This window comes from Diabrotica undecimpunctata, chromosome 2, assembly GCF_040954645.1.
Source record: "Diabrotica undecimpunctata isolate CICGRU chromosome 2, icDiaUnde3, whole genome shotgun sequence".
NCBI lineage: Eukaryota > Metazoa > Arthropoda > Insecta > Coleoptera > Chrysomelidae > Diabrotica > Diabrotica undecimpunctata.
Window position 1 is genome coordinate 65,636,536 of NC_092804.1, and position 13,315 is coordinate 65,649,850.

Here is a 13,315-nt window from a genome sequence, read left to right on the forward strand (position 1 = left end):
ACATAAAGGTTTTGTATTAACCACCATATACGAAGGGAAATATTTTTCAGTCCGTCTCACCTAGCTGGTCTATCTGACGAGCTAAAAATAGCGACACACGGGTCATAGATTGGCTGGTTTGACGAGATTAATATTCCTTCTCTTGAATTATTTACACATAATTTTATACTTTACTAGCTGACCCGCCGAACTTCGCATCGCCTTATCATTAAATAATGTATCAAAGTCCAAAAAGCTTCACTTTCGAGTCTGTTAAGTAACAGAAATCTCTGGGTAATGAAAGGAATCAGGTCGAGGTGTCAATAGCGACTTTACCATTTCCAATATTTAACAACTGCTTCGAAAACATAATTACACTTTGATCTTGTTGCAAAAACATTCGCATATTATTTGTCAATTGGAGTGTCTTAACATGCCGCCACAAATTGTTTGATGTTGGGCATGCATTTAGTTCGTCCGCAGCAGTTATTTGGGGAATAATTATTAAATAAGGAACAGTCTGAAAATAGAATCATGACTACACCAAAAATGTTTTTGATTGTCACGAATATCTTTCAAAGTTCTCTCCAGTCCCTGTAATGACCTCTTATAGGCCAATGTACATTCATCCTAAACAATTAATTTGCATATCTGTAAAATCTTCGCCATTGCTCTATTTTTGACGATGTTGCAATCTGGTGTTTCATTAATTTGTATGTTTAATGATTCTAAGTTGCAGATATTCCAGATTAAGCCAACGCTAAGGCTATAGAGATCTGATTCTTGCCAATAACAGTAAAATTAGTAATGTTTTTTCTGTACATCCTCAGCATCAAGGAAGTAAATTCCGAGAGATCTAATGTACACAGCTTTTATCAAAGTATCGTACGCAATCCTTTGTTGTTGATTCAATTGTAGAAAATTTGTATGAACTCTTTCAAAAAATGCTTCAGTGTTGAACTGTTGTTCTCTTTCATAAAGTCACAAAGGAAATGATTAACATTTATTTACTGTCAAATATGAATGGTGTGTTGTAAATTTTCTTTGAAAGATATATTAAGCTACATAAAAAAATTATGTCTTGATAATACACTAAAATAAAATAAAAGACAGACCAAGCAATTAAATTAGCATACTACGGGTCTGTTAATATACGTGAAATTTAAGATTTGATTTTATTATATTTTATTGTATTCTATTTTATTCCATTTTATTCTATTTTATTCCATTTTATTCTATTTTATTCAATTTAATTTTATTGTAATTTTATTTAATTTTAATTTAATTTTATTTTATTCTATTTTATTGTATTCTATATTATTTTACTCTATTTTATTTTATTTGAATTTAATTTTTTCTTATTTTGCTAGATGACATATATATTGACACGTCCTCAATAACTCTCTATTTATCTTGTTAATCTTAGCTTCCTTTATTTGCTTCCATTTAAACTAGTTAATTGGAGCTGCAGTCAATGACATTGTTCTTCTCTCTATACTTTTTTCTCCAAAATTTTTACTTGAATTTTGTAGAAATTGAGATTTTTCCCCTCATAACATACCCAAGTTCGGAAAGTATTAGGAAATCGTTTTCACGAAGGGATTTTCTGACTAGACGAATTGGCATGATGTGGATACAAATTATAAATCCCATGCCAGTGCACTTCGGTGCATTCATCGTCTGTTTGTTTGGCACCGTTTTGAAAACACAGATTTGGGCTGAATTCGATTTATATTCTTAAAAAAAAAATTATTTTTGAAAATATCGCCAAAAATTGTTGTCTGGGGTTCAACTGCATGTTTACGAAGGTTAAATAACGATAATATATTATTATGACATGTGATATTGTATCATGTGAAAGCTCTTGTATCACTCAGTGCGTTTATAGAAACAAAAAATAGTTTTTTCTTTCACTGGTAGTCAATGTAAAATAAATTTTACAATTTTGAAGCCTCGCGACAGAATCATATAAAAATTTAAAAACACACTGAGTAACATAAAAGCGCGTTGCTCATGCTTTAAATGATCTATCACATACCATTTACTAATATTTAATAAAAAGAAAGTCGATGACGTTATTATATATTTGACAGATGTCAATAAAAAATCAATGAAGTTTATCAGAATGTGGAAAATTACAAAAACAATTTGACCTGTTCAAGCGTTTTCCACAAAAGAGGACGACTGTCAAACTATTATTCTTCTTTCTTCTTTTGGTGCCTATCCTCTGTGGATGTTGGGAATCACGTTGGTCCATACAACTTTGTTGACAGCTGTTCTAAATAGATGTATGGTAGTCATTCCTGCCTATTGTCTGATGTTCTTCAACCACGATGTCCTTCTGCGCCCTTGAGATCTTTTGCCTTCTATCTTGCCTTGTAAAATTAGTTGAATTAGTAGATACTTCTCATTGCGCATCACATGCCCTAAGTATGTCATCTTTCTGATTTTCATGATAGGCATAACTTCCAGATCTTTATTCATAAGTTGGATCACGGTGTTGTTTGTAACATGATGGATATAGGAAATTCTGAGCATGCGGCGGTAGCACCACATTTCGAAGGCTTCTAATCGTTTGGATGTAGCCTCCGTCAAGGTCCAGGCTTCGACTCCATATAAAAGGGTAGAAAATACATAGCATCTCAAGACTTGTGTTCTTATATCAATGTTCAGGTGCATATTACATAAAATCTTCCTGAGGCGATTGAAGACAGCTCTCGCCTTTACTATACGACATCTTATTTCCTGTGAGTGGTCCCATTCCTTATTTAGGCTGCATCCAAGGTATGTAATTTTGTCTATTATTTTCAAGGGTTCATTATTAGCTGTGAATTGGTGCTGTATTACGTCGTTTTAACTTACTACAAGAATTTTGGTCTTCTTACAGTTTAATTTCATGCCGTATCTGTCACAGGCTTCCACTACACGGTCTATTAATATTTGAAGATCCTCAGGATTATCAGCAATCAAAACCGTATCGTCCGCATATCTTAAATTGTTTATGATTTCACCATTGATTTTTATACCTTCTTTTAGATCATCAATAGCTTCAATGAATAGCATTTCCGAGTAAGTATTGACCAACATCGGTGATAAAATGCAGCCCTGACGTACTCCCCGTTTTATCGTGAATTCTTCTGAGGTTTCGTTGTCTACTCGTACAATTGACCTTTGCTGAAGTATAAATTTTTAATTAGGCGTAAATATTGGTCATCAATACTAGATTCTTTCAGTATCTGAAATAATTTTTGATGTTGCACCTTGTCAAATACTTTTTCAAAGTCTATAAAGCATGCATAACTATTATTAGTAATCCATAATTGTTTTTACACTGTCGCCTTGCATGAGTCCTGCATGAGTGAGTAGTGATACAAGACTTTTACCATACAAGCGGAAGACTATAGGTTTTTTTCGGAAGCTGTCTGTTATAAACCGGTTGCACGGCAGCCACTTGGCTTAATGTACATCTTTCATTATGATATCCGTTCCACAATTCTGGAACCCCAATCAGCTTTTACAAGTCTAGTAGATTGGTACCATGCTTTTGGAGTCATTTGATAGTCTCCTAAAAATGTTTGCCGCCTGTGATTTAGTGCCTCGCAATCATGCAATATATGCTTGCCTGTTTCAGATTCTCTGCTACAGAATCTGCTTGAAATAATTCTATTGTATGCAGGTGTCCTTGACTGGCGCGTGTCCAGTAAGGAAGCCTATTATAATTATGAGCTGATTTAAACTTTTCCACAGTATTTCAGCCCTATTAGCTCATGTATCTTTATCATTTTCTAGCTGATCCTCTTCTGGCAAGTTCATCAACTCTTTCATTGCTAGACATTCTCCAATGACCTTGTCGCCATTCCCACACTAGCTTAGAGTCTACTTTAGGGCTTAATAGTCTCCATTTTGAAATAGCTCAATAATTAACCAGAGTATTCAAATGACGTATTACTTCCCACACGATCCCGTGAATATTATGCCACCATTCCCAATACTATCCACATCCAAATTCTTCCTCATATAGGTTATAAGTTATACAATGCAAAAATCCGAGGACAATAATAGGAGTGTCCTAATGAAAAGTTATGACATTCGTTTAAAACGAATAGAATATTTAAAGCAGCTAATTCAATTTTGATCTGAGGGTAGAACCATAATTTATACCGATGAAAGATATATAGGTACACAGCAGCCATACTGCACCATATCACTGGGCAGATTAATGTGGAAAAACTTTAAAGAAACCGATTTCTAAGGACAAAAGACTGATTATTGTTCATGCTGAAGGAGAGACTAGATTTATACCTAACGCTGTGTGCGTTAATGTGCGTGTGAATTTTTAAATCTCATGTGCATGTTTATAATTAAAAAGTCAATTTACATAATAATAACAGTAATGTAAGCCATGATTACTTTTAAAGTTTCATAATAAATCAAATTCTATTGTTGAGAAAAATTTCGTAAAAAGCTAACGACTGTCTACGAAACTAATAACGAGGTAAAAGTCGTTCGGCAAAAAGTTTTTGATAAAGCAACTTTGGTAAAAATAGCATAGACAATGATTATTTTAATTCGCCGAACAATCCTGTAAAATAATCTGTACGATAATTTTATGACATTCTTTATGTCAACTGTTTATGTATTATATTATGAGCTTGAATATCATGGACATAAAGTTCTTCGCTTGCCTCCCTATCATCCGGAGTTAACCCTATCGAAAAAATATGTGCTTTGGTAAAAGGCAGAGTAGCAACTCATAATACAACATTTAATATAAATGATATTGAAAATATAGCAAAAACAAAATTTTCAAATTAACAAAAGTGTTCATGTAAACACGTGCAAAAATATAAAAACATTTAAATCGAAAAAGAACATTTGTTAGACACTACGCTGGTTTATCTTTTTAATATAACAGGTTTACAGAAAGCCTTTCTGAGCATGAAGATAGTGATTCAAATTCAGGAATAGAGATCTTAGAATCATAACTAAGGCATTCTTGTTTAGACAAATAAATATATTATTTAATTAGTTACAATAAACTACTTATTTATTTTTTTTTTGTATTATTGAAACCCTTCTTTCATGGTAATGTTATAAATTGTAAGTATTGAGGAATTTTGTTATTTATTAAAGTACTATTTTCCTCATTATTTTTCGAGTGCAACTGACTATAAACTTCATAATGATCAAAAACTAATAAAAATTAACAAATTCACTGGTAGAAACAGTCCGCTCACCGGCGCTAAACACTACGTCATATTCCCAAACTTCAATTTGTTGCACTCTAGCAAAAAAAAAAGATCCGCGAATACTTACCTCCCTAGTTGTTTCTAATTCCTTAAAATCTGGAGTATTGGATTTGTTTCTGGTCAAAAAAATATCTTCTACTATGGGTTGCAACGCCGGTATACAATGAGTAGCAGCTGGTTGACCACTAGCCATCAATCCGTCACAAAGTTGAATAATTTTTGGAACACCAATAATTAATTTTGAGTGTTGTTTGCTATACGACAATTGAACCAGAAATTGGAATATTTTTGGTATCAGCTCTTCAACCGCTCTAAAACAAAGAAAATTCAATAAGGTATACTATGATAAAGTCAAATGAAATAGCAAAAGGATTAAAGAACTTATACTTACGGTACTTGGCCTTCTTCGATGTACTCAAATTGTTTTAAAACAAAACCTATGAAAACTTGTTCAGAATCAAGCAAACAATAATTTACTCTAAGTTGTACCAACTGACTTAACAACTTAAGAACTTGACACTGTAATTTAACACTACTCGTCATGGTGTATTGCTAAAAAAAGTACATTGTATTTATGACTACGATATATAAAAACAAAACCATACTTTTAGTGACTTTATGACCATTGGCTCAAATATTCTAATGTAATTTTCTAACGTTTTGTCGGAAGTTCTTGTTAAAATTACTGATCTTCTTTTCGAATCTCTCCTGTGTAAATAACCCATAACTGTATTATCGTCATCGATATCATGGCGTCCTATATTGTTTAAGGATTGTATATACCAAGAAACTAAACCGTATGGTTTTTGAAAAATGTTTTGGTAAAACCCTTTTTCGAATTCCTAAAATTGAAGCAATAAATTAAACAACATTTAAATTTACGTAAAATATGTTTTGCAATTTTAGAAAAGAGCGGCTTCAAGCGAAAATCAAATTCTTTAAAAGCAATGAACCATTTATTAAAATCGTTAACATATTTGTAGGCGTATTGCGAAAATTTTTATTTACATAATTCTCAAATTCTTTGTTATATATTTTTTTCACTAATACACTTCACAATTTTCCTATATCTTCTTCGTCAAATATTTATCTTCTCCAATTGATAACATCTACTCGCCACAGATCGCTTTCCACCTGTTCTATTGATATTGTCCTTGATCATTATCTCCTTCTTCTAATGGGTTTATATAATAAATAAACGGTCTTGATCATTCCGTCCCCTGTCATTCACTCGATGCCATCGTTCCTAGTCTACCTCGTCAAGTCTCAATCTCTTAAGAGAAGTCTCAAGAGCTGTTCTATCGAAATGTGTAATCATGTACAGAGCATTATATTTATAATAAGTACGTTTTAGTCAACTTCTGGTATAACCAGAAGTGGTAGGAAATTTTTAAATATGAATTATGTCAAGATTCTCTAAACCGTCTCATTAGAACTCCCAAAAAATCTCCCTGTATATATACCGCAATAATATAAATACCTTAAAATTTAATAATAAATTAATAATATAGTAATATTTACTTTTACTTCAAAATAAATCGATTACCTTTGTTTCGGACTTCTGTAGCGGAAATTCCAATATGTTGGCAGTCAAATTAGTACCAAACAGGCACTTAAGAAGCTGCTGTACAGCTTGAATTGTACCCGAAGCATCAACAACGAAGGTAGAACGGAAATATCCCAAAATTTCTTCGGCCAATTTTCCAAATTCTGTTAATGAACCTACTTCCAGTAATACAGAAAGACTTCTTAATGTTGAACTTAGAAATTCGAGAAACGTTTTGGAAGAAGCGGAGTCTAAAGATACCTGGAATTTAAAGTAATGTCAGTGTATAAAAGTACCATATAGCAATAAACAGTGTCCACAAACATATTTTTTAATCAGGTAGGTCAGATTTAACACAAATTGATAGAATTCGCCGACTTAAATAGAATTCCTATGAAATTTACATATTTTTTTGCATTGTGGCAAAAGAAATGGTTTATTATTATTATTTTTTTAAATCATGAATGTGTTGCTTATGTGAGTCCATTTCAAATAGGTAAAAGAAATAAAATAAGACTTACTCACAATCAATTTAATTTTACTACCAAAACGACCGGTTTCGCTTTCTACACTTTGCAAAGCATCTTCAGGTCAAATGGTACAAAGTAAATTAAATGCTGAAATTATAAAAAGCCCATATTAGGGTGCTGTCTTATAAAGATAAAGATCAAAATATTACAGTAATTATGCCAATATTACATGTCTGTGTTTATTAATATGCATGAAATTGATTTAGCAGACAAAGTAAAAACCAAATTAATAAACACAGACATTTATTATTGGCATAATTACTGTAATTTTTTTATCTTTATCTTTATAAGGCAGCACCCTAATATGGGCTTTTTATAATTTCAGCATTTAATTTACTTTGTACCGTTTGATCTGAAGATGCTTTGCAAAGTGTAGAAAGCGAAACCGGTCGTTTTGGTAGTAAAATTAAATTGATTGTGAGTAAGTCTTATTTTATTTCAATTATCTATTATTTTTTTACCTTTCTCCATCATTTGACAGAAATTAACAAATTTCTTTATCATGTTAACCGGTCCGTGTTGTCAAATGTTGGAGTTAGTATTTGATCGAAAGTTTTCTGTAAATTTTTTTCTGGTGATGGTGATTTACATGGGTAAATTGTTGATGTGCTAGTGGAATATAAATATTCCTAACTTTGACCTATAAGCTTTATCTTTCTTAATTATTTTATTTCCATATACATATTTTACTAAGTTCTACATTGACCTCAAAGTTTTTCCACTTTTCATTCGAACTCTACTTTTTTCATTCATTTTTTTTTATCTCTCTCTCTCTCTCTCTCTCTAAATCCTCAATTCTATCTTCTTTGATCTGTGAACTGCTACTTTAATATATTCTGGTTTTCCTATTAATTCAACCCTTTTTCTGTTAATCTCTGCTATTACTTGTCTGTATTTTTTTTTCTAGTTCGGCTTCGTTCTATTTTTATATTTTCTATAATTTGTTTGATTTACTATACTATGTAGTAAGTAATACAATATTAACCTAAACGGACCTAAAACGTGTTTTCAATTGGTTTTAACAAGATACGACCTTAGATTTTTGTAAAAATGTTCCGAAATGTAGCTAAAATTTGCATATGATCTACCTGAAAACTTTGGTAAAAATTCATGAAAAATTATTGAACTAAAAATCGACCTTACAGTCTCCTAATTTTCAACTTTTTGTGCTGAATGTTTCGAAAAGTATCATACCTACGACAAAATTGCATACAACTAAAATAGTTTGCAATTAAATTTCCTATCAAAAGTTAACTGTACAATTAGTAAAAAAATCCAGCGCATAGAAATAAAAATTCACAGAATGTTAGAAATCTGAATTTCTTAAATATTGTTAAATATTTGGTGTTGTGGATGTCCCTTTTCCTCAAAATAAAACGAGAACCAAACTTCAAAGTGGTTGTTTATTAAGGACTCTGATTAATTAATCTTCGTCGAAGCAGGTACAATTAGATGTTGAAGTAATAGTAGATTGTGAGTTAATATTTTTATTTTATTCGAGCACAATTAATTTTACAAACACTTTTATTTTATTTGTTTTAAAAATAACTAGGTTTAACTGAGTACATTGCTATGTCGAGTATGTATGTTTAATATATAGTGAAAGCGAGGTATCGATTATATCGAGGCATAAAGAATTATTTCTTATTATATTATGAATTATTTTTTATTTTAAATAAGAGTTTTTCTTTCATCTTTTTAAACAAATGCGCTCTTATTTGTAATTCAACCACAAAAAATTGTTGACGTTATTAAAAATGGTCAGTGTATTATTATCGAGTTTATGTACTCTAAGAAATGAACTGGGCATACGTAATCAAAACAAACATCGAATTCAAATGACGGAGATGTGCATCCCTACCGGACGTTACGTGCTACTAAATGAGTTTCAATGATTTTCTGTCGTTGTGTCAGAGGAGATCGGGAATTACAATATCTAATCCAAAACTTAACGCACTGTATAATTTGATGGATCTTATTTGAGTTTTTTTTTTATATTACTTACATGTGAAGACTACAGGGAAAAAACCAGATATGTCAAAATTTCATAAAACCGAGAAAAACGCATATTTAACTTTGAAGACCATAATGTGTCTTACATTGAAACGTATAATAAAACTCGGGAGTCAAAATTGCTTCATAAAAACACATGAACGGCATTGCACTGTTTTTATTCAGAAAAATGTGTTACACTCTTTAAAAATCCAGGAAATTCTTGTCAACCGCAATTTGTCCATTGAAAGAACCAGCTTAGTCATCTGAAACAGAAAATTGTCAATGCTTTCAATAATGAAAATAGGTTTCATTTTGATTAGTATTTCTATTGTGAATGATAGGTAATAATAAATACAGCAAAACCTGTCAATAACGGTCACTAAAAATGACAGAACTATTGGCCGATATAAAAAGGTGGCCGCTAATACCAGGTTTTGTAGTCCACAAATTTTGGTTTGGGGAACTTTGAAACTAGCGGGCTAGTACAAGTGGCCGGTTTTGACAGGTGGCCGTTAACACAGGTTTTACTGTAACATGGCTCGTTAAAGATCCCTACCTCTGGCTGGAACACCAGGGCATTCGTCAAAATTTTCCGTTGGTAGAAGCGTGCTCCGGGGGTCGGTGATTAGTTTTAATCGCAGAAGTAGATCGACGCCGACGTTAAATAAAGAAATAAAAAAAGAGTAATTATAATAATAATAATTTACCTGTTACGACTAATTATAAGGTAAGACGGAGAAAAAGTCCACACAGAATCTCATAAGGCTCATTAAATCGCTGTGCTTGGCTTTTGAAATTGCGAGGGGTCCTGAAACAACATACAGGGAATAATATTATAATTTTTTGTGATACCTTATACCTTACCTGAGTAGGCTGGTAATGGTAATTCAAATTCTCCATTCTTCAACTTCGTAGTTGTTAAGGTCATTCGTTTCTTCAACATGCTTGAAAAGAATGGTCCATCGTAAGAAGATCGATGATTTATAAGTCGACTGTGCTCTGATGTGGCAACAACCTCTTTCAAAACCTGAGTTTTGAAAGGGCATTTTGGAACATACTTTTTGTCCAAAAATGATTTCCAGTCCAAAACTATTTTTCGTGTTACTTTCACGACGATGAATGGAGACGGCTTTACGCGGGACCCCTTGATCATGTCTCTAAACTCTTTTGGTACTTCAAAAGTCATTTTTTAGATTCCACAGTCCAACATTCTTATCACACTCTAAGTATGAATGTCCACGGATGGGATATGTAATTTTTATTTCACGAAGCCCATGGATTTTGTTGTTTACCATATAATGTATGAATCGGAATATTGTGAAATTAATGTGTGAATAATGCGAACTTTTTATACCTGCCTGTTTATATTTTTACAAGAAACAAAACGAGTCTTTCTATTACGTTATGTTATATCAATGCATAAATGTCTTGTTGAACATTTAATCATTCAGAAAAATAATTATATTCGATATTCACAAATGTTTGTTCTTACAAAAAAACTTTCTATTATTGAAACACGCATTGTTTAATAATAATTATTTTTAAATCAATCCAACGCTATCTACCGTGAAACTTGTGACATATCTGGTTCTTTCACTGGACGCATGGACAAAGCTGGTTTTTTCCCAGTACCCCGAAACGAACAAAAGACTACTTTTTGCTCTGTACGATAGCTCTAAAATGTGCTTCTCCGCGTGTTCTATACCATAGAATAGAAATCTGAAATTTGAAAAAAATTGACATGTCTGGTTTTTTCCCTGTAGTCTTCATGTGAAGAAAAAAATTAAATGAAAATTAGTAGAGACAAGAAAATATGTACACACCTTATAGTTACTAAAAGATGATTTAACACTTTCATATATCTTCATATAATGCCCAGATTGCACGAATAATCCAAAGAAACTCTTTATGTCTTTCTTATCGTTCTTTTCGTCTTTTTCTAATTTTAATGTCATGGATTTTTTATCTAAATCGCTTTTTCTTCTTTTAAGCGGCGATAAATTAGCCGTGGCGGGTAAATTAGGAAGTACTGGTTTTGATTGAGGATGCAGAGGCTGTAAGTCATTCAAAACGTGCTGAAATATGTTCAACAATTTTATTATATGGTATAAGTATTGATCGGAGAGATCAGAAAATACTTCATTGTTAAACATGACCCAGGGAGTTATAGTAATTTCTAGATCAACTGGTTTTAGTGTTGTCAAAGCATGCCCTGTAACAAACAATAAAAACAGGTAACATTAAATCATAACAAACAGTATACATTATTATTTGCAAATTCTGTTACAATTTCTCATTTTAGGATCAAAAGATATACCAACTAACTCATTCTCTCTGTCCTATGGATTTTTCTTATCCAAGAAAAGATTTTTCTCAACCAAGAATGTGTAATGATTGTAAAACTTTGAAGAGCTCATAAATGTAAGACCGATTGTTATTTTTCAACAAAACAAGACTTTGAATACAGTAGAATTTTTTACTTCTGAAAACAGTATTGTTCTGAAGCTATTTTTCTTGATAATAAGCCACAATTTAAGTTTAAAATAAGTTTATTTTTGACATTTCGATTTTCACTTCGAAAATCGTTCGTTAATAAATTAAACAAATTTTGTTTTTTGTTACTTGGTGAAAAACACTTCTAATAATTTAATTTTATCTGCATCATTTATATTGAGAATTCAGACATATATTACACATTTTAAAGTAGATGACTTTAAAATGATATGGTCAATACTGCAGAGTTGAGTTTCTGGGACGACTTTATTGTACGATAACCACATGCAATAATGACAGTAAAATACTCCTGTTGGTGATTCCATAATAAATCATGAAGAAAAAACCTCTTAATACTATCACGACATGGTCAATATGCGGTCTTCCAGTTAGTTTACTCTCATCAAACTCAGTTGATTTTTATATGTAAGTTATTAAATATAAATATATATATATATATATATATATATATATATATATATATATATATATATATATATATATATATACGAGGCGTGTTTTTTAAGTAAGTACCGTTTTGGAATTAAAAAAAGACGTGCAGCAAAGATATGGCAATAATTTTATTTTTACATGAAAGCCTGTACCTTAATCTACTTTTCTACATAATTTCCGTGAATATTGAGGCACTTGTCATAACGTGGCACCAGTTTTTGAATACCCTCCTGATAAAATTCTGCCGCCTGACTTGTTAACCACTGCATCACAAATGTTTTGACTTCGTTATCGTCTTGAAGACGCTGACCGCTCAGGTGTTTCTTCAAGTGCTGGAACAAATGGTAGTCGCTGGGCGCCAGATCAGGGCTGTATGGAGGATGATCTAGAGTTTCCCATTTAAATGATTTGATGAGATCTTTGGTCTGATTAGCCACATGTGGACGGGCATTGTCATGCAGCAAAACGATACCCTTACTCAACTTGCCACGTCTTTTGTTCTGGATTGCACGACGCAGATTTTTCAATGTCTATTAATAAGACGCTGCATTGATTGTCTCATTACGAGGCAGAAACTCCACGAGCAATACTCCTTTTCTGTCCCAAAAAACTGTGCACATGATTTTCCGGGCAGAAATTGTTTGCTTAAACTTCACTCTTTTGGGTGATGATGAATGTCGCCATTCCATGGATTGTTTTTTCGATTCTGGTGTAACGTAGGCCACCCACGTTTCGTCACCAGTAACAATTTGGTCTAAAAAATCTTCACCTTCACTGTGGTACCGCTCAAGGAAAGTCAATGCACTGCCTAAACGTTGGGTTTTGTGCAAATCCGTCAACATTTTTGGAACCCAACGTGAACACAATTGCCGGTAATTCAAGTTCTCGGTAACAATGCGATACAAAACACTACGAGAATACTGAGGAAAGCAGTCGGACAATGATGAAATTGTAAAGCGTCTGTTTTCTCTCACCTTTTCGTCCACTTTCTGCACCAAATTTTCATTAACGACCGAAGGACGCCCACTCCGTTCTTCATCATGCACATTTGTGCGCCCATCTTTAAATGC

At 32.3% G+C, this 13,315-nt stretch overlaps 1 protein-coding gene across 1 annotated transcript in view; it reads right to left on the reverse strand.

The window, feature by feature from the left end:
- Nucleotides 1-13,315, reverse strand: part of htt (huntingtin) — a 131,193-nt gene that overhangs the window by 67,256 nt on the left and 50,622 nt on the right. The window contains exons 12-16 of the mRNA XM_072523043.1: nt 11,123-11,511; nt 6,775-7,035; nt 5,834-6,070; nt 5,620-5,780; nt 5,296-5,539 (exon numbers count right to left, since the gene is read on the reverse strand). Of these exons, the coding sequence (XP_072379144.1) occupies nt 5,296-5,539; nt 5,620-5,780; nt 5,834-6,070; nt 6,775-7,035; nt 11,123-11,511 (1,292 nt within the window). The remainder of the gene's footprint in view (nt 1-5,295; nt 5,540-5,619; nt 5,781-5,833; nt 6,071-6,774; nt 7,036-11,122; nt 11,512-13,315) is intronic.